Genomic DNA, 27,911 nt, shown 5'->3' on the forward strand with positions numbered 1-27,911 from the left:
ATGATGGCTGACTCACCAGCAAAAAAGCAGCCTGAGGGCAGGGATTTTTGTCTGTTTTATTCATTGTTGCTTTCCCAGCGCCTGATTCATAATGGATGCCCAGTCAATACATGCGGAATGGTTGAAATACTAACTCAGGTTGATAATAGAAGACGTTGTAAAAAAAATAGGAGCATAAGTCATTTTTTAACAATTTGTGTCTGTATGTGTCTATTTGTGCCAGGTGTTGGATAGGCTAGGGTGACAGTATAGTGAAAACAGGTATAGTCCTGGCCTCATTGGACCTTTCAGTCTAGGAGAGGTGTCAGGTAACATGATACATACACACATTGAGTTAGCTTGTGACAAGTGCTATGAAGAAAAGGATGCAGGCACTAGAAGTAGGTAGCAGGCAGATTTAGGATAGATTACTTGGTCTGGGAGGACCTGTCTAAGGAGGTGACGCTTAAGTTGAGACCCAGAGGAATAGGAGCCAACCATGCAAAGGGGAGGGGGCAGCATGAGACAGAGACCCAGAGGCAACAGAGACTCGCGATAGCTGGAGCTCTGGGGAAGAGCCAGACCATGGGCCTGTGATGGTTTTGGTAAGAGAAGAGTTTTAGGTAAGGGAACTTGAACCTGCCACCATTCCAGAATGAGAACAAAGGTCCAACTACCTTATATCCACATTCACATTATCATTGAATGTCTTATCTTGGGGTTTTAATCTAACATATATTGAGCACATATATGTACCAAGCACAGTACTAAATGCTTTCATAATAACAGCTCATTGAATCCTCACAGTAACTCTATGGGGTAGCTGTTATCATCTGCAGTTTATAGATAAAGAAACTGAACCTCAGAGAAGTTAATTAACTTACCTAAAGTCACATACAATTGACAAGGTCAGAATCCACTCCAGGTTTCCAGCCTCTTATGACTAATTAAACACATTGCTTTTGTTCCCCGCATATAAAGGAGAATCAACCTGAGTCTCGGAAGATGGGAAGAATGGAGAGGTGAGGATTGGGGCGGGAAAGGAATCCTATAGTTAAGACATTAATATCGATGCATTGCTCACAGATTCCTTAGAAGGAAAAAAAAATGGATTAGTACCAATAGCTTCTTTATTGCATCTGGTGTTTATCTTGAGACTTTAAACACCAGCTATGCATGGATAGCTTCCAAATTTATACTTCTAGCCCCGACTTTCCCTCCTGAACTCCAGACTCCAGAAGTTTATAAACAAACTTCCTACCTGACGCTGCCCTTTGGATGTCTAATAGGCATTTCAGCCTTCTATGCCCTAACCTGAACTGCTGGTCTTTCCCCAATTTCTGCTCTTCCAGGCTCCTAGGTTTCAGTGGCTCAGGCCAGAAACCTTGTAATCATTTATAACTTCTCTCTTTTTTCCACCCCACATCCAATCTGTCCTCAAGTCTGTAGGTTCTACCTTCAAAATATAGGCCAGAATCTACTTCTCACCACTGTCACTGTTTCCGTCTTACTACAAACCACCGTCACCTCTCCCAGATTCCTGTTAGGGCCTCCTAAATCCCTGCTTGCTCCCCGGCCCCCATCTCCCCCACAGTCCATTGTCAACACAGGAGCCAATGTTCTGGAAAATGTGAGTCACATCATGGCTTTCCTCTTATCTATCTATTTATCTATTTATTTATTTAGTTTTGGCTGCGTTGGGTCTTCGTTGCTGCCCACGGCTACTTGTGGAGAGTGGGGTGGTCTACTCTTCACTGCGGTGCACGGGCTTCTCATTGTGGTGGCTTCTCTTGTGGAGCACAGGCTCTAGGAGCGCAGGCTTCAGTAGTTGTGGCACGCGGGCTCAGTGGTTGTGGCTTGTGGGCTCTAGAGTGCAGGCTCAGTAGTCGTGGCGCACGGGCTTAGGTGCTCTGCAGCATGTGGGATCTTCGCGGACCAGGGCTCGAACCCGTGTCCCCTGCACTGGCAGGCCGATTCTTAACCACTTCGCCACCAGGGAAATCCCAGCCTTCCTCTTTTAAAACTCTAAAGTCTCCCCAGTGCTCTCAGTATAAGCAAGAGTCTTCCCAATGGCCCATAAGACCTACATGGTCTGCCCCCGACCTCATTTTCCTCTTTTCTCCGACTCACTCACTCATTCCAATGGTCTCCTTGCTGTTCCTTGAACGTGCCAGGGACACTCTCACCTCAGCACTTTGGCTCTGTTCCCTTTGCCTGGAATACCCTTCCTCTCCTTGAACCATCTCATTTAATAATGCCACTTCTATTCCATTTGCATCACACTTCCCTTGCCCTGCTCTATTTTTTTCTTATTTAGCACATTTAAAAATACTATAAAATTTATTATTGTTTATTTTCCATCTCCTCTTTCTTGATCCATGAGGTAGACTTATTCCCAGATGTATCCTCAGCACAATATCTAGAACATAGTAATTGCTCAATAAATATTTGTTGAATGATCAAGCCTTCAGAATCTAACCAAAGATCAACATTTTATTGTTTACAGGGTGGAAAATGTAGTAATTTTTGTTTTTCATATCAAACTTAAAAGATCTTCAGGATATGTCCCGAACATTCTTAGCTGTCTTTTCACAGCCCACTGTGAAGTGACCATCTATCAAAAACCTACTAGATTGTATTTGTTTTCAAGATCTACATTATTAGCCTTGGGGTAATGAATGTCCCACATTACTTTCTGATTATGGTAGAAAAGGACTTCTTATCTCCAAGTTCTAGGACTCTACAGTTTCATTGGATGACTCTGTTGACACTGGCTAAACCTCCGGCTTTCATGGACTTTGAGCTCATCTAATCCTCTTTCTAAGCTAAAGAGTCCTAATCTCAGTTTAGCCTGGTAGAAAACTCCCTCTGCTATTTTAATTCTCTAGGTGCTCCTATCTAAATCTTTTCAAATGTATATGCCTTTCTGAGTTTCTGGTATATATTTTAAGTGTGGCTAAAATTATCCTAGATGTTTGTTTCCTAGTGCTGTGGGTATATGTTTTGTTTTATTTTCCCCTGAGCAAGGATTCTTCATCCAGGGTCCATGGGGGTCCCAGGGTAGGTGTTGGGGTTAATTAATATTACAGTGGACTAAAGTGATATAATAGGTAACACTAAAATATAATGGCTGAACACAATGCCAATTTTTTGCTCAAGTAACAGCCTAGAGTAATTCCAGATTGTTTCATACCTTATTAAAGGACTTGGGCTAATTTTGGCTCTGCCGTCTTAGGTCACCCTGGGCCTGGCCATCTCAGTTAGGGGCTGGGGTAAAGAGCATGGAGGAGGTTTTATGAGTCAGGCCTGGCAGGGGCACACATACCACTTCCACTCAAATTTCACTGGCCAGAGTTCCTACTGACATAGCCACACTTAACTGCAAGGGAGGCTGGGAAATACAGTCTAGCTGAACAACAAAGAAGAAGGGGAAAATAGATTTTGGTGCTCAGCTAGCATTTTCTGCCAAAGGGGGGTCTGAGAAATGGACACATGCACAAAATATATTTTTTATTCCATTTGTTTTGTGCTAGTTTGAAAATTATCAAGAAAATTTGCTTCATCAGTTAAAATTATTAGCTTATGGTTTTACTATACTTTATGCTTCACCAGGAAGCATGAAGTTATATGACTGGCCCAGCTCGGTCACATGACTGTAAGGACTTAGGGTTGCCGTCTGTTACTCATGAAAGATGCCAGTACATATGATCTGGCAAGGTACAAGCATCATCATACCATCATACTGTGTTATGACATCTGAAATAATTTCTTGTTAATAAGAGTGGAGCAAAACCTGCCCTGAGGGACACTCTTGGGGCTCCAGCCACATCCTTTGTGGCCCTACAGTTTCGTGCAGCCAGTACCAGCTGCCAGCCCCTGCATGTCTTTCACTGTCTGCCTCCGCTGGCCACTGAAGGCTGCTCTGCTCAGTACAGTGGCCTGGAAGTTCTGGGGAATCGATGACCTTGTACCAGAAGTTCCTCTGTCCCTTAGGGCAATGTATGTTTTATGCTGGCTGCCAGAATCCCTCCATGTGATTAAGTTCCAGTTAGTTTTGCTTGATTAAACATCCTTCATTGGCTATCCTCCTTCCCCTGTCTCACTTCTCTTCTCTCCTGCCTATGTTTCCTGGGATCACCAAATAAATTGCTTGCATAGCTCTGGATCTTCTTCTGGAAGAACCCAAACTAAGACACCTAACCTGCCATGAGTATTTGCATATTAGTTAGTGTTTGCACTCAGAACAGATTATATTGGAAGCCGTCAAAGCAAAGAAAAGAGCCTCAAAGAAAATTCTTTAGCCACTCTGTGATTATGTCACAGTAGAAGGGAGGTGAGGAGAGGCAGGGACAGCTGTTTCTGCACTGCAAGGTCTCTGAGAAGAAAACGAAAGTAACAATCTTGCACGGCTCAGCACCATCAAGTAGAACATTTTCCTCCTGGTGTTACTAAATTTATTGCATTTAGGAAAATAAAGCCATTGGCCCAATATAAATAGATTCCTGTTTTTTTGACTGGGCCCTGGGAATAAAGAACCAATAAGAAACAAACTCCAGGGCTTCCCTGGTGGCGCAGTGGTTGAGAGTCCGCCTGCCGATGCAGGGGACACGGGTTCGTGCCCCGGTCCGGGAAGATCCCACATGCCGCGGAGCGGCTGGGCCCGTGAGCCATGGTCACTGAGCATGTGCGTCCGGAGCCTGTGCTCCGCAACGGGAGAGGCCGCAACAGTGAGAGGCCCGCGTACCGCAAAAAAAAAAAAAAAAAAAGAAAAGAAACTAACTCCATGTAGGGTATACTAACTTGGCAAAGACACAGCTGAGTTAAATGATGGAATAAGGTGGCGAGACACAGTTTAACTTATTCCTCCCAAGCCCACCCTGCACGGACCAATTAAATGGAGGATGCAGCAGCAGCAGTCTCTTAAAGGAAGATGCCAGGCCTGTCAGCTGAGTACACAAAGAAGGACTTTCAGGAATGGAACGAAACGCTCATTCCTTTCATTTTACTTGAATCACCCCACGGGACAGGACACAAAAGCCACCTCATCACATGGGATGACATTATTGCCAACAAAAGCACAAAGCCCAGGGCAAAGTGCAGGAGTGCCTACGTCTGAGCATCTTGGACATTCTGAAGAAAGCGTGAATCTTTTTCCTGAAAAGTCAAACTTGAGTCAGCTTCCATTTAGAAACCTTGTTTGAAGCAGCCTTCAAGGTCATACATCCCAGTGCCAAGCAGGAAAAAATGACACACTATTCGAAGAAACTTGATTAAGTCATTGTTTTCCTTTTTCCCCCCTATTTCAGAAGCTTGTTGGATAAAACACATTTTATTGATTCTTTTCCTCCCCCTCTCAATGGGTTTGAAAGTTTTGCAAACTATTTCTATTTCTTTAATATTTACCATTAAAATTTTAACAAATTTGTATTTCTTTAAAACAAGATGTAATCTTACTTGAGGATGTACTCTAGGAAAACAAACAAGAATGAACACAAATAAAGAACGTAATCGTTCACACGCAAAACATGATGATAAAATACAATATATGCCTGGAGCATCTGGGAGTGCCAGCAGGTAAGAAGTGCTCAAAACACAAAACCCAATCCAGCCCACAGTGATAGGGTATGTCAAAGGGCACAGGAGTTCACTGAAAGAGCATCCAATGGCCAAAGCTGAAATAATATGAACCACAAAATAAAGTAGTATTGGATTATAACCCAAAGTACAAAATACATAGCCATGAATCCACACTGATAGAGATAAATGATTGAATAAATAAATACATGGGGAGGCAGAGACAAACCTCTCATTCAGAAGAATTCCAAATAAAGTGTGTAGATCTCTACTCTCAAGTGCGTGGGGCACAACTCCCCACTCCATAAGTGTGGACTGCACATAGTAACTTTCTTCAAAGAGGGCAGCATAGAAAGGGGGAAGAAATCACTGTACGGTGGAAAAACCTGACAACCACCAGCTCAGTTAGGCAATCAAGGTTTTCAACAGTGATAAGTCAGGTTGATAGTATGTAATTTTGATATGATGTGATGAGAATGGTACTTTGCCTCGGTGGTCATCCTCTCCCAAACCCACAACTCCAGTCTAATCATGAGAAATATATTATAAAAATCCCACTTGAGGGACATTCTAAAAATATCTGACCAGTACTCTTCAAAACTGTCAAATTCATCAAAAAGAAGGAAAATCTGAGAAACTACCACAGCCAAGAGGAGCCTAAGGAGACACAACAGCTAAGTGTAATGTGGTGTCCTGGATAAGATCCTGGAACAAAAAAAAAGAATATTCAGTAAAAACTCAGGATATCTGAATAAAATATGGACTTTAATTAATAAGGTATCAATATTTTTTCATTATCAGTATTTGTGAAAAATGCACCACACTATTATGAGATATGAATAACAGAGGAAACTGAGTGTTGGTCATATGGGAACACGTTTACTATCTTTGCAATTTTTCTATGAATCTAAAACTATCTTAAACTAAAAAGTTTACTTCAAAAATAGTGGTAAACATTGAAATTGGTATAATTTAAGGTCTAAATAATTTTTAATAATGTGATGAGAATGTTTAATGTATTGGTTATTAAACAGCCATTTCCATTAACAGTATTATTTAAATGTCAACAAAATGAATGACTTGAAATTAAGATATAATTTCTGCAAAGTCTGGACCGTTATGGGAGACGGAAGAAGATGGAGAAAGGAGATCAGTCTAAAGGTTTCATCCTGTGTAAGGTATGATTTTGATGGAGAAAGGTAAGTTTTTTTTAGATATTAGGGGTTATTGCTAGAGAAACTGAAGTATAGCTGTAGAACATTCAGATCAATAGAGGGGAACAGTGATAAAGTCAAAACAAAATATGACAAGAATAAGGGCAATGAGTAACCGATGGTCAGAGGAAACATTAAAAGGTAAATCCTCCTTTAGAAAGAGAAGACTCTCGGACAGGGTGAAAAAACAAAGTCCAACTTTCTGGTGTTTATGAAAGACACACCCAAGAGAACACGATTTTTAAAAAGTTGAAAGTAATGGGAAGGGCAAAAATACAACAAAAGAATGCACAATAGGGGGCTTCCCTGGTGGCGCAGTGGTTGAGAGTCCGCCTGCCGATGCAGGGGACACGGGTTCGTGCCCCGGTCTGGGAAGATCCCACATGCTGCGGAGCTACTAGGCCCATGAGCCATGGCCGCTGGGCCTGCGCGTCCGGAGGCTGTGCTCCGCAACGGGAGAGGCCACAACAGTGAGAGGCCCTTGTACCGCAAAAAAAAAAAAAAAAAAAAAAAAAAAGCACAATAAGTTAAGAAAAGAAAAAATAAAGAGAAAGCACAGGTGACTGTTAATATGGCAGCAGTGTCCTCAAATTCTGTACACCGGCCTTTCTCAGTCAGCTCACATACAACCTGAGTCCACATCTGGCCTGGGTGCAAGGAGTTGTGCCCTTCCCCCCAGTAAACCTGAGGATCCTGAAAACTTCACATTTTCCAAAAATCCATCCCATTATTCTCATCACTTCTTGTGCTGGGCCTTTAAATGACCCATTGCAGGCCCCTTGCCTCTGCAGATCTCACTAGCCAATGCCACTTTGAGGCCCCCCAACTGTCTGCCTGAGCACAGCTAATATAAGGTTGTCACGTTTAATTAGAGTTGACTAAGACCTGCGGATAGTAATTACACGTTAGCCCAGTTAACCAGATGGAAAGACTCGATGTTGTGATATGTCATTTATCCCCAAATTAATCCGTGAATTTTATGTAATTCCAATCAAATGCCAAAGAAATCTTATTTTAAGGAAATGACAATATATCCTAAAGTTCATATGAAAGAAAAAATACATAAGAATATACATGACAATTAAAAAAACAATCAAGGGGTACTAATTTTGACCAGAAAGAAAAATATGACATAAAGTGACAGTAATTAAGGGGTTATTTCTGTCATAAGAATAGATGAATTGCACAGAACTGAGAGTAGAAAAGCAGAATAATGTATCTGTGAGGTTTTAGTTTTATGGATAACGACACTATTTTCCCCTCATTATAGTAATCTAGATTCTTAAGGGTCCTGGATAATCAAATAGAAGCTATTTTACTGGAAGAAAACTGTATTAAGTTTCATTAATCCTATGGTGCCCACTGTGACATGGGTTTTAGGCAAAATCCTGGGACAAATCAGAGAAAACACTTTTCAAAAAAACCACTTTTCTCTAAGTGTTCCAGTCTTCTCTAATTTCTTCTTCCTCTTTTTTTTTTTTTTTTTTGGTACGCGGGCCTCTCACTGTTGTGGCCTCTCCCGTTGCGGAGCACTGGCTCCGGACGCGCAGGCTCAGTGGCCATGGCTCACGGGTCCAGCCGCTCAGCGGCATGTGGGATCTTCCCAGACCGGGGCACGAACCCGTGTCCCCTGCATCGGCAGGTGGACTCTCAACCACTGCGCCACCAGGGAAGCCCTCTTCTTCCTCTTTTTAAAGAGATGATCCTGATAATATATCCCTAGGGGCCTCACTTCATCCTTAGAAATTCCAAGATTAACAGCCACCACCAATAAAATCAGCCGTTATTTTTAAAAAGTTATATTATAAAAAATTTCAAATATAAAAATAGAATCAAAGGGATTTCCCTGGTGGTCCAGTGGCTAAGACTCCAAGCTCCCAATGCAAGGGGCCCGGGCTCGATTCCTGGTCGGGGAACTAGATCCCACATGCCACAACTGAAGATCCCACATGCCGCAACGAAGCTCCCGCATGCCGTGATTAAGACCCAGTGCAGCTAAATAAATAAATGTTAAAAAAAAATAGAATCATAGAGTGAGCTCGATGTATTCACCACCAGCTTCAAGAATTATCAGTGTGGAGCCGACCTATCTCTATCCTCACACAATCCCCTCATCCCTTGAATTATTTTGAAGCAAATCCCAGTCCCGGACATCATATAATTTCACTCATAAACATCAGTGTTACAATTAGGGCAAAAATTAGAGTTCGGGTTAAGGTTAGGTCTAGGGTTGCAACAGAGTGAGTTTTAGGGTTATGGCTTGGGCTTGGCTTCGGGTATTTGTTAACCTTAGGACAAAGAGCCATAGGGTGGAGGTAGGGCTACGTCCCAGCGTTATAATTAGGATTAGGGTTAAAGCCAGTGGAATGCTCATATGGTGAACGTAGTACATGTTCTTGATTTCACACCCAGGTTTTCTAGCCTGGCTAGTGTGCGCATCCTCCATTCACTTCCTTCTTCTGAAATTTACTCTTACCTTAACTGTAACAACCTCAACCCTGGAAATTAGGTTGCCCGTCCCTAGTAGCCTGCAATCACAGTTTGATTGCTACAGGCATTCTAAAGTGACACCCTTGCCTCAAGGTGGGACCAGCTCTGGGGTGCAAATTTTGGTTCCAGGCTCCCCGTGGGTTCAGGCCTATTGTAGTCTCCATTGCTTAGCTCTTCTCATGCCCTGTCTTGTTTCCCTCACTGCCCTCCCCCTACAAGCACTTTCCCAGTAAATCACATGCACAAGAATCCCCTTCTCAGGTTCCACTTCTAGGCAACTCAACCTGAGAGTGATCAAAAACCCAAATATAAGAAGGAGATTAATATTCTGAGCTGTCAAAAACTGACAATCACCTACAATGCTTATCTCAATAAGAAAAGGAAACAAGATGCATAACCCCCACTGACTACATATCCTACTCCAGGCACAATATTTTTCTCTCTCTCCTTCCAGTAAGCTCAAGGAGGCAGAATTCCATTTTTTTGTTCACTGCTTTAGCCTCAGGAGCTAATAATGTAGTACCTGACACATAGTGGGCCTTCAATATATATCTGTTGAATGAATGGACAGATGATACCTATGGTTCCTCTAACCCTGCTCCTGGACCATTGCCGACTCCAGGCAGTCACGACGCCAGACTTTTCTCTCATAATTTGAGGTTCTTTAGTTAGACGGCTCAATGCCTTGACTCGAAATGACCCCCAGTCACACACACCGCACTGCCTTGTCTTAACCATTTTCCCTCTCTGTATCTTTTGTCATCCTTGCCCCTTCATTCTCTGCGATAATTTTTCTTTCTTCTGTATTATTAACATCTAATACCCAGGGGATTAAGAACCATCTCCAACTGGTTCAGAAATGGAGAACTCAATGGCGCAACTTTAATAAGCTAGCAACAAACCTCAATGTGCTTATTAAAAAATTGGTCTGTAATGAAGGAGGCACTACAAATTCCTGAGGAAAGGAAGAATTTTAGCGCTAGGATAATTGGTTAATTATTCTGAGGGGTAATAAAGTTATAACCTAATTTACCAATGTTCATCAAAACAAATTACAGATGGACTAAGTAATCTGATACCCAAAACTGAAACAAGTAGAAAAACAGGTGAATAACTAATCTCCATGTGGGAAATGCCTTTCTAAGGTTAAAAATAATTTTTTAAAAATCACAAAGGAAGTGTTAAACCTTTGGCACCACCCCATCACATATGAATTTATCCTCAGGCAAAAAGTCAGAGATACTTGCCAAGATGGATGTATAAAAATGTTCATTTCAGTGTTAACTATGTATCAGGAAAGAGGAAAAGAAACTGGCGTTTACTCTGGACAAGGAGAGTGTGCCTCTCCTCTCCCCTATCAGAGACTGTTAGGGAGGTTGACCTAGTAATTTGTAAGAGAAAAATCTGAACTCAAATAATCTGCATATTCTTTGCACTGCTAAAGGTAAAAGTCAGGAGTGGGCGACATTTGTTTAGGCAAACTCCTCAATGACTTCGCTGATGATGAAAGGTTAGATTAGGTTAGTTCTGTCTAGAGGGAGGTGAGTAATGGATAGAGAGCTCAGATGCTCCAACAGATAACATGCTAAGACTTACAATTTTCCCCTGAGGACAAGGAAGAAAGGGAGGTAAAGTCCTGGATGAGTAGAAGAGGTAAGAAAACTTGCAGGCTGTAGATGGGCCACACTCCATTTTGTCCATTTAAATTATAAATGTATAAAGTACACACATATATAAAATATAATTTAAACATATATTCATTTAAATTACATGGTGTACAGATAGAATAGGTAGTACAGTTGTGTGCTTCCAAATTAGAACTGTTCAAAATGCATCTCTTATACCCAGTCCTGCACCCATTCACCCACTTCCCCTCCACGGAGTCAGTAGTTACTGGTTTCTCGTCCATCTTTCAGGAGATGGTGGGTCTACTCTTTTATATATGAGCGACGTATATTCTTGCCCTCTTTTTTTCTTTCCACAGATAGTAGTCTACTACACTCGGTGTCATGCACCTTGTTTTTTCCCCTTAATCATTAGTCTTGGAGATATTTTCATATCAATGCACAAAGAGCAAATTCATTTCTAATTTAATCAGTCTCCTGTGGATGGACATTTGACCTGTTACCAATTTTTAAAAATTACAAACAAGGCTGTAATGAATACTTTTGTGCGTACGTCGTTTTGCAAATGTAAGAATATATCCACTGGATAAATTTTTAAAAGTAGAATTTCTGGGTCAATGGGGATGTGCATTTATTATTTTGATAGATATTGACAGATCGCTCTCCCATCAGCAATGTGCAGGTGCCTGCTTTCTAATACCCTTATAAGCATCATGTCTAACATTCACTTAAAATTTTTATTGAAATATAGTTGATTTACAATGTTGTGTTTCAGGTGCACAGCAAAGTGATTCAGTTATACATACATACGCACACATATATTCTTTTTTAGGTTCTTTTCCATTATAGGTTATTACAAGATACCAAGTACAGTTCCCTGTGCTATACAGTAGGTCCTTGTTGGTTATGTATTTTATATATAGTAGTGTGTATATTTTAACCCCAAACTTCTAATTTATCCCTCCCCGACTTTCCCCTTTGGTAACCAGAAGTTTGTTTTCTATGTCTGTGAGTCTGTTTCTAACACTTTTCAGTTGTTCTCTTTCTGGGTTGTAACCTCCCTCTGTTATTGCCACAACTTCAGTAAAACCTGTTTCACACAGTAACGTGGGCTTTGGGGAAGGAAGAAGAAGAAAGCACTGTCAGGTGCATGAGGGGAGTCAGGGCCAGAGGTGGACAGGATGTGCTGGAGATAAGATGGTCGGAAGGGACAAACCATTAAGAAATTTTTTGCAAGAAGTGATCAAAAAATACATTTTCACTGGAAATCTAGTTCATCCAGGAGTTGCCACAGTATGTGCGGTGGATGTTAGAGTGATTAATTTTGTTATTAAAGGAAAAAGACATCCTAGGAGGCCAGACATTTTACGGGCAATGGGTTAGTATTATAAGGTTGAAAATCCCCCATCCAAGAGGGAGGTGGTGTTTGGCTTTTCAGGAATAAGTTGGTGCTGGAAGGATGATGATGCTCCCTCCCAGGTCTTCCAAAGTGATGGGGCGCAGCAGTCCTGAGGCTCCAGGACTCCAGCTTCTGTCTCCAGGAGAATCTGTTCCCTGAAGGGAGGGCTGGAAACCCCATGACACCTTGGCCAGCCTCTGTGTCCAGTTCTCTGGGGAAATGACAACCTGGAATAACATCATAGAAACCATCTCCTGCCCTCTCGGTTTATAACCCTGGTTAGTGGATTCCTCCCCACCCTCCATTCTGTTTCATTCATTTCTGTTTTTTTTGTTTGTCTGTTTTTGTGTTTTTTTTTTTTTTTTTTAGGTACGTGGGCCTCTCACTGCTGTGGCCTCTCCCGTTGCTGAGCACAGGCTCCGGACGCGCAGGCTCAGCGGCCATGGCTCACAGGCCCAGCCGCTCCGCGGCATGTGGGATCTTCCTGGACCAGGGCACGAACCCGTGTCCCCTGCATCGGCGGGCGGACTCTCAACCACTGCGCCACCAGGGAAGCCCTCATTTCTGTTTTTATCTTTACTAATGCTTTCCTTCTATTTCCATGGGGATCATTTTGTTGTTATTTTTCTAAGCTCACTGTCCTTGAGCTAAACCTAACAACAAATGATTGGCAAATCCGCAACCATAACGAGTAATGGTTCTCAGGAACTGGCAGAGCAAGCAGGACAAAGCAGCGTAAAAAGAGGATTTGGAAGATTTGAACATGCCAGTTAATAAGCTTGAAGATATGCATATGAAATTTTGAACCCAACAAATCTTCTTTTCAAACTCCTGTGGAACATTTAAAAATAGTAACCACTGATTAGACAACAAAGGAAATTTCAAAAAATCCCCCAAAGCCAAATAACATACAGGCCAACCGCAACAACAGCAAAATTTGTTAATTAAAACCAAACAAAACCGTAACTCTTAAATATCTCTTAAAGAAAAAAGATAATGCAAACTATGGATGCTATACCTTTTCACGTCTATAAGGCTATTAATTATAATTGTGAAGTTTTAGTCTGCTCTCTGCATTGTTTTTGTTTCCTCTGAGTTACTTTATTCGTTTGCTTATTTTAATCTTTGCCTTTAGAGTCTTTTCTTGTATATCATGATATTTCTGGCTATGTGTTCACATGAAAGGGTAAGGCACTAAAAGGCTCATTCAGTGTTTATTGCACATTTTGAGGGTTTATTGATGAATAAGCTTCATTTTGTGTCAAGGCACTGAAATAGCTCTTTTATTGGGAGAACTTGCCTAAGCCAGATGTCAGTATTTTCTCTTGGGTAAATCTCTTTTCCCAGCAAGGAACCTTCCAATCTTTGCACCAAAGATGAGAACACTAGCTACTGCCATCGTTCTGGTCAGGAAGGGCCACAAGGTTCAGAAGGCATTCTCTATCCTCTAATGCTCTAAGTCCTTTATTCATGTCATTAACAAAGTACTTCCAAGTTTTTATCTTGAAAGCAGAAGCAAGGGCAGAGAGACACTGCCCAGAGTTTCGAGTCAGTTGGTAGCAGAGGTGGAATTCCTTTCATCCACTACCAAGACGAGGATTAAATGCCCAGAGACTCACATGTTAGTGGCTGAGTTGGGGTTACTTCTGCTATAGATCCTCTGCTTATGTGAAGCCAAGTGCTTTCTGTGTTCCAGATGGAAAAGCCTCAGATTTTCCATCTGATGATGATTTCTTTCCTTGTTCTTAAGTTTGGTTTAAGTTCTGATTCAGTCATTTTAGTGAGGATTTGGGAGGCTGCATAGTAAATTCACGTGTTCAGTTCCTTGAATCATGAGTCCCAAATTATTTTGTTAGGACAGTTATAGCCTTTTACAAGTGTCCTGGTTTGGCTTCCTTCTGAGTAGAAGTGGAGCATCTTTCTCAGGTTCCCCAGTTGTCATAAGAATATGTGAACTTCTTTTTTTTTTTTTTTTGCGGTACGCGGGCCTTTCACTGTTGTGGCCTCTCCTGTTGCGGAGCACAGGCTCCGGACACACAGGCTCAGCGGCCATGGCTCACGGGCCCATCCGCTCCGCGGTATATGGGATCTTCCCCGACTGGGGCACGAACCCGTGTCCCCTGCATCGGCAGGTGGACTCACAACCACTGCGCCACCAGGGAAGCCCAGAATATGTGAACTTCTTCAACACAGGTGCTGCATATTTAACTGGCTTTAAGGAAAAACTACACTCCAGGTATTTTTCATGGTAGATAAACCTGGATTTAAAGTTCTTCTATCATTAAAAGTTGTGACCTAAGTGTAGCAGTGTCAATGGAAGCTTTTCTGCTGAGCCTCTACTCTGAAAGCTTCCCCAGACTAAACAGACCAAGAGGGCTGAGTGCCCTGAAGCATACCCATTCCTGAAGAGGCCAGCGGCATTGAATGGGGTAAAGCTATCTGCTTATGTGGAGCGAACATGAAGAGGAATCCGCCTACGAACTCATAGTGTTTACAACAGTGCAGCTTTTCACAGCACATGTTATAGACCTCGAGGATGCATTTATTTCAGGAATAAATTTTTCCTGACTAAACGGTTTGTTTTTACTTTGTAGCCAGTGAAGATTTAAGATTTTCTCTCTAATAGCAGCTAGAATACACAAAGCCCATTTCAGGGCCCATTCTGCACACTTACCATCATTCAGAGCCTTCAAAGTATGTATTTTTTTGTTGTTGTATCTTCTATCCAGGATCCAGGTGAATTTTCTTAATTTGTTTGCCCTTTCCCTAATTTTTTTTTTGCCTAACTTTACATGTATTATTATTTTGCACGCTTCTTCGAATGAAGAAAGATAACCAATAAGTGATTTTTTCTCCTCTGCAATGTCTAACATAGTGCTTTGTTCGAAGGAACTTTGTATGTGACTGAATGAAGAGATTCTTTATGATAATCTAGACAGTAGGAAGAGGAAGCAGAAGGTATTTCTGAGAGGAAGAGGTTGCATGTAATTCAGCATTTGGTATCCTTCATGTCAGATTCATTCTTACCAACTATAATGAGAAGGAAAATCTAAAATTAAGGTGAAGGCAAAGGTCACCCTGAAAGTGCCCAGGAATTGAAGCAATTAAGAACATGGTGTTTCAGCTCTGCCCTGTTCAAGAACCTAAACAGCACTCAGCTGTTTTTTATTTTTTGAAATTGAACTAATGCCTGTTGAGGTCCTACCTTTGGTCCAGTGGTTGTCACTGAGCGGGGTGAGTTTTTCCTTCAAGTACTCTCTAGCTTGTGTTTGTGATATTGTCTTAAAATTATCTATAGCAGTTCTTAAACTTTTCTGGGTCATTGGTACCTTTGAGAATCTGATCAAACCATGGCCTCTCCACCCAGAAAAATGCACATGCACACAACATTTTAACTGCCTTGGCAGGTTTATGTATTCCCTGGAGGCATCCAAAGAACTTAGGCTAAGAAGCACCAGGATTTGGTTTTGTTTCTGACATGAACGCGTAGGCTGTCAAAACTCGGAATAAACTAGCTGATATTTCATTGTATGTCTTGATTAATTAGGAAGTGATAGATGAGGAATTTTTTCTACATCAATTCTCTTAAATACAAAAAACTGACAATAATGGCTAATGTAAGACTCCTGAGAAGGCAAGAAGGGTTAGAAGAATAGGAGACGTGGTTAACTTGAGATCAGAGAGAGGCACGGTTCCTACACGTAAAGGTTTGCAAAGCGTGGTCCCTTATTGGCAATATCCACATCACCTGGAACCTTGATAGAAATGCGAAATTAGGGGCCTCGTCCTGATTTACAGAATCAGAAGTGCTGTGGGTGGGTGGGCTTGTTTTAACCAGCGCTCCAGATGATTCTGATGCCAAAGTTGATAATCTCTGCGCTAACTCGCATGGAAGAGAGGAGCTGGTGTTAACGTTTCTGGTGGTTGGAATTTGAGAACGTGGAGCTTTGAAAGTCATAAGCAACCAACTGGAGATCAGGGATCTGGTCTGTTTTCTCATGTACAAGAAAGAAGGTAATTCATAGCCTTCTTTTTTCTAAAGGGTCAGGAAGCTATTCGAGGAGCCATTCGTTATCCGGATTATGTCGTCACGTCCACCTGAACTCTGGAGGGCGTCAGAAAGAAAAAGGATGGAAGGAAACGGAGGACAGTGGGTGCAGGAAGAAATGACGAGGGCCCAGGACCCCACTGCCGCCAACTATGCAACTACCGCCCAGGCAGTTCTCCTCCACCCGCCCAAGCCCCCAGTCCCCACACACAGCTCGGATGGACAGACACTCCAACACTGCCGCCCACTTCCGGGCCCCAGCCAATAGCTACTCAAAGTGCTCAGCCAGTCAGCGCCCCTGTGCTCCTTCCGGCGTTCGGCGTGCTGCCCTGGAAACGGGATGGGCTAATCCAAACGCGGAGGGGTGCAGAACTCGCAAGGCCGGTCGCCGACGCTCTGAGCCCTGCACTTTTTACCCCGACCTAGGGTAGATCGGTGGACTCGTCCTAACGCTGGGCGCGAGGCGGTGTCACTTCCAGGCCTTAGCCAATGGGAAGCGAAACTGCTCAGCCAATCAGCGCCCTGCGCTCCTTCCGGCGTTCTGCGTGCTGCCCTGGAGACGGGCAGGCCGAATGCAAACACAGAGGGGTGCTAGACCTGCACGGCCTCACGCTGTCGGCCTTGCTCCATTGCTTCGCCCCTGGCTTTTGGCCAGTGGACTCGTCCTAAGGGGTCGGGGGCGAGACGCGCGCACTGGCGGCAGGCCTCCAGCGGACCTGCGGCTTCTCCCCACAGAGCTAGAAGGTGAGCGGTAGTGCCGTTTTTAAAGTGGGTTCCTGTGTCTTTCAGCGTTTGTTGGAGAGACTAGGCCTGCAGGGGAGCTGCCCACCACCCTCCCTCCCTCCGTGGACCCTGTGCCCTCAGCGCCCCCTCTCTCTCTTCGGGTTCTGCTTTGTGTTTGTGTTAAACCCCGCACAACTTTTGGTTCAGGGTACGCGGGACACCTATTCTAGACCTGGGTTCGGGAGACGCGCTTTATAGACGCCCCGTATTCGGAGTTTTATACCTTAAAACGCTGACTTAGCTTTCCGGGTTCTAAGCCGGCCTCGCTGACTGATGTCGGTGGACGTGGGGAGGCAGTGAAAGCCGCCAGTTCGCTGGCCGCGATCTACTTGGGGTGGGGAGGAGAGGGTGTTTACGTAGAGACTCAGAGCCTACACTTTCGACGTCAGACCACGCTCAAAGCTTGCAGTTGATTTGGTCCGAAAAGTGTTGCGAGGCGGAGCACTTGTTTAGTGCTTAGCATAGTGCCCGCCGCCTTTTGTGCCCTCGGGAAAGGTTGACTTCGCCTGCGGTTTTCAAAGGTAGCGCGTATCCGGACGGCGAGTTAAAACGCAAAATTGCTGGACCCTGTTTCGAGAGTTTCTGATTCAGTAGATCTGGGCCCAGGGCGAGAATTTGCATTTCTATCGAGTTTCCTGGTATTGCTGATTGCCGCTAGAGAGGGAGTTAACGATTTGAAGGTGGGGATGATTAAGAGGAGGGTTCACTCATGTCTTTACCAGCGTGCTGTTACCACCTGAACCGTTTCAGAGTTTGTTGAATGTAGGCTCTGTCCGCTGAATCTTAAATGCTTCAGTTGCTCGTATGTGTGAATTCCTCTGACTTCTGGCTTCTCAGATGATACCTAGGTGAACTTGTAGATTAAAAGAGACTTAAAAATGCGCCATGCTTTTAGAAAATGTGGAAGACTAAACTCTGGTGTCTGGGAATGCACACTACAGTGAGAAAACTATAAAGAAACGCATCAAAGTCCGGAGAGTGATTACTTTTGGGGAGTAGGAGTTGTTATGGTCCTAGGCTCAGGGAAGGGATTCTGGGGTCGCTGGCAAAGTGCTATTCCTGACCTGAGTGATGATTATGAGGATGTCTCTCTTACAATAATTCATTAAAGTATACATTTATTTTGTGGGTTTTTCTGTATTTGTGTTTCATTTTACAAGTTGAGGTTACAAATGTTAAAAAAAATGCATATTAGGAAGTCTAAGGTGAGGAACATCCCTGGAGTGAGTCAAAAAGAACCTTAGTCGCGGGCTTTCAAATTTGGAAGATAACTTAAACTTAGAAGACCATCTGATCCAATTCTTATTTTAGCCTAAGGAAGTTGAGCTCTCAGAATCGGGAAGTGCTGCAGGTAATAAACGCTCGTCTAAACCCAGTTTGTAATTGATGTGTTTTGTTAATTTCAGCTGCCTGCTCTGCTCAGGTGCCTCTATTCAGTGAAAGATTGAGGACGTGAATTTGGCCTGACTCAAATTCAAAATTTTAAGATTTTATTTTTTTTTGTGGCCTAAAACCTTATTGTCAAGGAATCACTTACTCATCTTACATAAAAACTTATTATTTCAACATCTTATTCTGATGTATCCTAATGTACCAATTCGTGAACATTTAATTAAGGTATCTGGTGATTTTTTTTTGCCACATAATTACTCCTGTTAAGGCTGCATTTTAGTGGGTCAGGACTCAGCACTGGTTCTGTTTACCTGAACCAAAAGACTGGCACACATTTCTCCAGGAAAGATGGGTTTATTTGGCATCAGCAGGGAATCCCAATTCAGGGTGTGTAACCATGACAAGCCACTGTGCAATTCCCCAGCATGGCAGGGAAGGCGAAAGCTTTTTTAGAGATGAAAAGGCAGTTGGGAGGGCTGTAATAAACAAAGAATCCATGGCTTTTCATTGAGTTGAGTCCTTGCCAGCAAAGAAGAGGAATCTTTCTTCTTCTCGTTGGGCTCTGCTATCTTTGCAGGGCATGAGAGCTCCCCGCTTCTGGTCTTCTGACTCTAATTGAGGTTTCTGTTTATTAGTTTTTTACACTTCTCCATTTTGATCAAGATTTTTCTCTGAAAGCATTGCTGATCAAGAGTCAGGTTTTCTAGTTTCAGGGGCTTTTTGTCCCTCAATGTCGGGAAGTATCTTTCCTGGGTGTAGTGTCTCAAGTTGGAGGGAAAGTGCACAGATAGGAAACTATTAAGGTCACAAGTAACAAGGAAAGGTAGGAGGGAGAACTCTCAGGCACTTTTAATCTAAAATCCATATGTTGTCAAGATGATAGACATTGGCGATCCTCTGAAGTCTTAGGCCATCATCAAAGGTTTGGCTACGGTCTGGTTAGGCCATTCAAAATGGCTGTTCTCTGCTCTCTGTACACGCCCAGCTTGACCAGTCCCTGCTTCACTCACATGACTATCCAATCATCTTAATTATAGAGGTTAATTAGTCCCTGGTAACTGATGAGCCCATCTGATGTCAATTCCCGCCCCCATAAATGGTAGCCTCCTCCTCCTTTGAGTAGTGAAGAGTGCTGCCGTGTCCTGTCCTGCCTGCTGTCTGCCATACACGGTTGGGTGTCACTCCAGGACCTTGCTTCAGGCATGTAAGATCCTCTGTCCAGTAAGCCATTTATGTCTCTGTCACTGAGTCTGGGCTCTTCGAGGCTTGGCAGCTACAAGGCTTGCAGGCCTGAGGGGTGCAGCCTAACAGTGGCAACCTTCCAGCAGGTCTGATCTGGATATCTTGGGAAAGCTATCTCATCAGATACTGTCTGCTTCAATTCCGGGAAATCTTTACTTTCAGGTCACCAGAGGATGTGCAGGTCCAGTCAGAGGGCGGTGCTTCCTTTAGATGTATTGTGAATCCAAGAGTTGTATTCCTTGGAGTTTGGTGGCATAAGGGTTGGTTACTAGTACTTGATAGGGGCCTTTCCAGTGATGCTGAAGACAGTTCTTCTGGAAGTGTCTTTTCCAGTAAATGAAATCTCCAGGTTGCAAGGTGTGATGCTTAAGGTCTTCGTGTCCTGAGGGTGCATGGTAAAAAGACTGCCCTACCGGGCTTCCCTGGTGGTGCAGTGGTTAAGAATCTGCCTGCCAATGCAGGGGACACGGGTTCCAGCCCTGGTCTGGGAAGATCCCACATGCCACGGAGCAACTAAGCCCGTGCACCACAACTACTGAAGCCCGTGTGCTTAGAGCCTGTGCTCTGCAATAAGAGAAACCACCGCAACGAGAAGCCGGCACATTGCAACAAAGAGTAGCCCCTGTTTGCTGCAGCTAGATGAAGCCCGCACACAGCAACAAAGATCCAGCACATCCAAAAATAAATAAAATAAGTGAATTTAAAAAGACCGCCCTACCAAAACATGTTTTTTTTTTTTTTTTTTTTCCTGCGGTACGCGGGCCTCTCTCACTGTTGTGGCCTCTCCCGTTGCGGAGCACAGGCTCTGGACGCGGAGGCTCAGTGGCCATGGCTCACGGGCCCAGCCGCTCCACGGCATGTGGGATCTTCCCGGACCAGGGCACGAACCCGTGTCCCCTGCATCGGCAGGCGGACTCTCAACCACTGCGCCACCAGGGAAGCCCATCATGGTTATTTTTAATAGAGACAGTTAGACCTTTCAATGTTGGAGTATCTCTCCTTTTATTAATTGTGGGTAGTAAGAAGCAGGGGACAAGTGCTTTGGGTGTCCCGTGATGATCTCAAAGTTTGAGAGTTTTTGAATTCCAAAAGGGGTGGATCTGAGATTTAGAAGAACCAACAGCAATGCTTTTGGCTAAGGTGTTTGGAGGGTCTTTACACATTTAGCCAATTGAGTCTTCATAATGCTGTTAGTACGTTCAACTAAACCAGAGGATTGAAGATGGTAAGTAAAGTGTAAGTGTTGTAAAACCAGCTGAACAGTGCACACTTGTTGAAGCACCTGGCCTGTGAAATGGGTTACTTGATTACTATGAAGTTTGAGAGGAGTTTCCCAAGTAGCGATACTCTTTTCCAAAAGGACTTTAGCCACGTTAAGAGGCAGTAGGCTGTCTGCAAGGGAAGTCCAGTGAAAATGTACAGACCGTGACTAAAGCATACTTCATTCACTAGATGAAGTTTTATGAAATCCATTTGCCAGACCTCAAATGGTCCATCATGCAGATGAAGATGTCCCAGGGCAGTACGCACAGGCCTACATGGGTTGTATTTTGACAAGTGAGGTAGGCACCTTTTGTGGCGTTCTTAATGTTTCCGCAGCAATATTGATTCATGAAGGCTCTCATTTTGTCAGTAGACTGATGCTTTAATGCATGTACAGTGGTGAGGAGTGGGGATCTTGGTCTCCCATAGAACTGTTGTTACTTAGTTCAAACCAGAGCTTTCTGTTCTATCAAACCAACAGTTGCTGAATTTCTAATTTTTTTTAAGTCAGCAGGCAGCTTTCTTTTATTTATTTTTATTATTTATTTATTTAATTTTGGCTGCATTGGGTCGTCGTTGCTGCGTGTGGCCTTTCTTTAGTTGCCGCGAGCGGGGGCTACTCTTCGTTGCGGTGCGCGGGCTTCTCATTGCGGTGGTTTCTCTTGTTGTGGAGCGCGGGCTCTAGGCGCGCGGGCTTCAGTAGTTGTGGCACATGGGCTCAGTAGTTGTGGCGCACAGGCTGTAGAATGCAGGCTCAGTAGTTGTGGTGCACGGGCTTAGTTGCTCCGTGGCATATGGGATCTTCCCGGACCAGGGCTCGAACCCGTGTCCCCTGCATTGGTAGGTGGATTCTTAACGACTGCGCCACCAGGGAACCTCCTGAATTTCTAATCTTGTTTTTCCTTTTCTGAGGCCAACTGTTGGGCCTTTCTAGCCATTTTTTCTAAATTATCATTTGGAGAAATATCTCTTTGGACCATGACAGAGGTTTGGCTGTCGTTGGTCCCTTTAAGGGCAGCATTCCTTGCAGAAATAGCAGCAAGGTGATTTCCTTTTGCTTCCAGAGAATCAAGCTTAGAATGCCCTGGAATCTTAATAGCTAAAGCGGCAGGTAAGAGTATTGCATTCAATAATTCCTGAACATAGGGGCCACTTAAAATTTTATTTCCACTGGAAGTAAAGAAGCCACATTGCTTCCCCAACATTCCAAAATCATGAGCTACTCTAAAAGCATATCTACTGTCAGTGTAAATATTGACACTTTTGTCCTTGGCTGAACTACAAGCCCCTGTAAGGGTGTATAATTCAGTATGTTGGGCTGAAGTAGCCATAGGTAAAGATGCTGCCTCAACAACATCAAAAGGAGTTGCAATAGCATACCCAGCAAAGTATTTGCCATTGTCACCTTTAAAATAACCATCAGTGAACCATGAGAAGTCACGTTTACCCAGTGGAATTTCCTATAGAACCATGAGGTGATTCGTGTGGAGAGGTACTTTGGTGGAGGAGGGGAGAAGAGTAGCCAGGTTAAGTTATTACAACAATAAAAGAGTTATGGGAGAGGCAGTTAACAAAAGGATTTCATAGGCGGTGAGGAGGCCAGCTGATAAACGTTGAGTGTAATGAGAATTTAGGAGAGCTTCTATTGCATGAGGTACAGATGGTTAAAGGGGATCCCGCATGATTTTCCCAGTGGCCTTAACCAAAGGGCAGTGGCTGTAATGGCTCTAAGGCAAAGGGGTATCCCTGTGCCACAGGGTCCAGTTGCTGTTTATAATACCCTTTGGGCTGATGGTGGTCTCCATGGTTTTGGGTGACTACCCCAAGGGCATGCTCTTCCTTTTCGTATACAAAAAAGAAAAAGGGAATATGATAATGGGGATGCCCAGGGCAGGTAGGTTCATCAAACTCTATTTTAAGGCCTTGAAGGCTGTGTCTTGTGGTCCTTCTCAAAAGATGGGGTTGAGGTTGTTATTGTTGAGTAAAACATGTAGCGATTTGGCAGTAAGAGAAATTTGGGATCCAATTTCTGCAGTAACCAACTAGCCTGAGAAAACGTCACAGCTGGTGCTTAGTTTTGGTTTTGGGAAATGTAGGCTGCCATGAAGTCTATCTGGGTCTAGGTATAGTCCTTTTTCTGATATTAGATGCCCTAAATATCAAACCTGGGTTTGGGCAAATTGTAGTTTTTCTTTGGTGACCTTATGTCCCTTTAAGGCCAAAAGCTTTAGGAAGTGGATGCTATCTTCCTGCGTTTCTGTTTATTAATTCAAAAACAATTTTTAATTGAAATATAGTTGATTTACAATGTTGTGTTAATTTCAGATGTACAGCAGAGTAATTCAGTTAAACATGTTTGTTAATTTTTTACAGTTCTTTTTAATGAGTGGGTTTCAGGGAGGAGAGGAATGTAAAAGGGACTTAGTAAAACTGTTTCTTAAAATAGATATTATCTGTACCTTTTTTGGGTTTGATTGATTTAAATTCAAAACTATCCCACATTTTTTCTACTTAGAATTTAGAAATTTCGCTGTTAATAGTTTGATTTCTTATTTGATCTAGATACCAGGTTTATAATCCAAATTACTAAATGTAATTACTAGCCTATAAGTGTTCTTAATTTTTATTTTGGCTGCATTGGGTCTTTGTTTTGTGCGGGCTTCTCATTGCGGTGGCTTGTTGCGGAGCACGGGCTCTAGGCACATGGGCTTCAGTAGTTGCAGCACATGGGCTCAGTAGTTGCTGCACATGGGCCTTAGAGTGTGTGGGCTTCAGTAGTTGTGGTGCACGGGCTCTAAGGCACGCGGGCTCAGTAGTTGTGGCTCGCGGGCTCTAGAGCGCAGGCTCAGTAGTTGTGACGCAGGGGCTTAGTTGCTCCACGGCATGTGGGATCCTCCTGGACCAGGGCTCGAACCCATGTCCCGTGCATTGGCAGGCAGATTCTTAACCACTGCACCACCAGGGAAGTCCATGAGCCTATAAGTTTTTATAGTAGAATTTTTCCCATCTTGCAGTAAGTTTTAATTTCACTGGAAGTTGGAATCAGAGTTATTCCTAGATTCTTAGATTAATGGTTTCCTATACCAAGATAGGGGTCAGTAAACTATTGCCTACCGGCTAAATCTTGCTCCTCTGTCTGTTGCTGTATGGCTTATAACTAAAGATGAATAAGTTCTGGAGATATAATGTACATCATCGTGATCATAGTCAGCAAAAATGTACTGTGTACTTTGAAGTTGCTAAGAGACTAGATCTTAAATGTTCTTGCCAGAAAAAAGAAATAATTATGTGATGAGATCGTTACCATCATAGCATTACTTAACACTATTATAATGTATAAATGTATCAACACGTTGTACCCTTTAAACTTACATGCTGTTATATGTCAGTTATACCTCAGTAAAAGTATTGAGATAAAATTCACATACTATAAAATTCACCCCTTTAAAATTGTACAATTCACTGAATTTTAGTGTATTTACAAAGTTATACAACCATCCACATTATCTAATTCTAGAACATTTTATCTGCCCCCAAAGAAACCCCATACCCATTAATTTATTGCTCTTTTACGTTCTGTTTCATAGGGATTTTGCTATGTTCTGACTTCCTGGGTACCATACAGAAACATAAACTGTTTTTAAAGAGGATATCTTACTGCTTGGATAATTTCTGGGAAGTTTTATGTAGTCTAGCATGTATAATCCTCTCAAAGAGATGCCATTTTAAAAGATGTTTTTGGTTGAGTAAATAACTTTATGTTGGAAATATGTTTAATATATCAAGTCCATTATTTTATTTCAGTTTTAATTAAAAATCTAGACTAGTGGGCTTCCCTGGTGGCGCAGTGGTTGAGAGTCCTCCTGCCGATGCAGGGGACACGGGTTCGTGCCCCGGTCCGGGAAGATCCCACATGCCGCGGAGCAGCTGGGCCCGTGAGCCATGGCCGTTGAGCCTGCGTGTCCGGAGCCTGTGCTCCGCAACGGGAGAGGCCACAACAGTGAGAGGCCTGCATACCGCAAAAAAAAAAAAAAAAGCTAGACTAGTAAAAGACTACATCAAATTGTTATTCACTCAGGAATATTAGGGGATTTTTCTTGGCGAAGAAAATGAACTCATTATCCTTGATAATGATGTGGATGTTTAAAAAAAAAATTCTTGATTTAAAACAGGAGTTGGCAAACTTTTTCTGTAAAGGGCCAGTTAGTAAATATTTTAGAGGGTGTGCAGGCCATAGGGTCTCTGTTACAACTACTCAACACTGCCATAGTAGCCTGAAAGCATCCTTGGGCAATATATAAATGATTGAGCATGGCTATGTTCCAATTAAGTTTAATTTATAGAATAGGCAGCAGGCTGGATTTGGCCCAGGAGCCAGTAATTTGCTCAGCCAGTAGTTTATTTGCTTCGAATAATATTTGGATTGACGCCAGTCCTTACGGATTAGATAGATGTACTATCATTCCATATTTGTTTATAGAGTGTATTCACAGACATTGTCTCATTTCTCATCATTTGGGTTTAGGTGGGGCATATTACCCCATTCATTATACAGATATTGACACAAAGTGCTTTCCAGTGTAACAGAGAAAGTAAGAGAGGTATCAAGATACACTGGCTGAAATCTCATTCATTCCCTGATTTTGTTCCATGTGTTGGAAATAGCTGTCATTTTCATTATTTTTATTAAAGTCTTGTGACTAGGGTGTTGAATATTAGTTTGTGAATTGTTTATTTTTTTCTTTTTTTCATTCTATGAAAAAGACTTGTATTCAACATTTGTAGGCGAATATTTTGAATTTATAGAATTATTAGATTTATTTACATATTAAATAGCTTAGGCTAATTAATCATGCAACTAGCTTGCATTTTTAAAAAATAAATTTATTTATTTATTTGGCTGTTATTTGGTGTTCGTTGCTGTGTGCGTACTTTCTCTAGTTGCAGTGAGTGGGGGCTACTCTTAGTTGCGTGGGCTTCTCATTGCGGTGGCTTCTTTTGTTGCACGGCATGGGCTCTAGGTGCGTGGGCTTCAGTAGTTGTGGCTCACGGGCTCAGTAGTTGTGGCTCGCAGGCTCTAGAGCGCAGGCTCAGTAGTTGTGGTGCACGGGCTTATTTGCTTTGCGGCATGTGGGATCTTCTCAGACCAGGGCTTGAACCCACGTCCCCTGCATTGGCAGGTGGATTCTTAACCACTACGCCACCAGGGAAGTCCCAAGCTTGCATTTTTAAGTGCCATTTTTGTTTACTTTTTAGGAGCTAGAGATGCTATTAGGCTGCCATTTCATCAAACGTGAGAAGTCAGCCCAGAGATGGAAAACTTCATTCTGTATGAAGAGATTGGCAGAGGAAGCAAGACAGTTGTCTACAAAGGGCGACGGAAGGGAACAATCAATTTTGTAGCTATTCTCTGTACTGATAAGTGCAAGAGACCTGAAATAACCAATTGGGTAAGTCAAGTATGTTTCCCTCCCTTTGGGAAAAGACAGAGTTATGATCAGATAGAATAAGTAGTATGTAAACAGAAGCCATTGAACTCACTATAGCAAATGGCACATTTTCAGTTTGGAATGGGCAGCCTTTTCTCTGTAGTGCCACCAATCCTGAATAATGACTAATAAACATACCCAAGTAATTAGCAACTTAGGTTTTTGTTGTTTGTTTTTGTAAGAGTCAGAGAAAATATACTCTATTAGATCACTTACTTTTAAATTTAGTATATGATTATGAAGCTTTCCAAAGGAAGGACATTGGGTGAGAGTGACTTGGGTTTGCAATAGCTGTACCAACTTTACAGCCCAGGCTCCTTGGACCAAATCTAGCTTTTTTTTTCCCAACTTTATTTTAATTGCGGTAAAATACACATAAAATAAAATTTATCATCTTAACCATTTTAAAGTATACAGTTTGATATTAAATACATGCATATTGCTGTGTAGCCATCACCATATTATACTAGGTAACTTTCAGAAACAAAGTACAAAGGTGATTGCCGGAGGCCAGGGAAAGGGGAAATGGGGAGTTATTGTTTAATGTGTATAAAGTTTCAGTTCTGCAAGATGGAAAGAGTTCTGGACAGTTCAACAATCAAACTCTTGGTATTTTCCCAAAAAGAGTTGAAAACTTATGTCCACACAAAAACCTGCACACGTTTATAGTAGCTTTATTCATAATTGAAGCAATCAAGGTGCGCTTCAGTAAGTGAATGAATAAACAAACTGCTACATATATGCAATGAAATACTGTTCAGTAATAAAAAGAAATGGGCTATCAAGCCACAAGGAGACACAGGAACCTTAAATGCACGTTGTTAGGTAAGAGAAGCTGATCTGAAAGGCTACATACTGTATGATTCCAACCATATGACATTCTGGAAAAGGCAAAAGTATGGAAACAGTAAAAAGATGAGTAGTTACCAGAGTTTGGGGGGCGGGGGGAGGAGTGGGAAGGATGAATAGGCGGAGTACAGAGGATTTTAGGGCAGTGAAACTCTTCTGTATGATACATGTCATTACATATTTGTCCAAGCCCATGACATATACACTCTGTTTTCCACAGAGGCTATACCATTTAATATTCCCACCAACAGTGCAAGGGATCCCATTTCTCTACATCCTTGCAGGCACTTGTTATTTTCTCTGGTTTTTTTTTGGTTGGTTTGGTTTGGTTTTTGTTTGTTAAAACAGCCATCCTCATGTGCATGAGGAGGTGTTGGCTTTTGAAAGGCGTGTGAACAGTTAAGGGAAGACAGGTATATGGGTGGCAAGGTGCACAGTAGTTGGTAGATTTGGAGCTGGGGACATGAGGAATTTCTCTTCTGATTAGGATTTCTCTGAGGTGAAAATCTAAGCCTTCAGTTAGGAGATGGGGGAAGGGGAAGGCAGTGTTCTAGAAAAGAGGAA

At 42.7% G+C, this 27,911-nt stretch overlaps 1 protein-coding gene across 1 annotated transcript in view; it reads left to right on the forward strand.

The window, feature by feature from the left end:
• The first annotated feature begins 16,993 nt into the window (after positions 1-16,993).
• ULK4 (unc-51 like kinase 4) overlaps positions 16,994-27,911 on the forward strand; it is a 513,951-nt gene continuing 503,033 nt past the window's right edge. The window contains exons 1-2 of the mRNA XM_082664206.1: positions 16,994-17,073; positions 26,266-26,459. Coding sequence (XP_082520332.1) covers positions 26,322-26,459 — 138 coding nt within the window. The 5' untranslated portion in view covers positions 16,994-17,073; positions 26,266-26,321. The remainder of the gene's footprint in view (positions 17,074-26,265; positions 26,460-27,911) is intronic.

This window comes from Grampus griseus, assembly GCF_964374135.1.
Source record: "Grampus griseus genome assembly, chromosome: 10".
Classification (NCBI taxonomy): domain Eukaryota; kingdom Metazoa; phylum Chordata; class Mammalia; order Artiodactyla; family Delphinidae; genus Grampus; species Grampus griseus.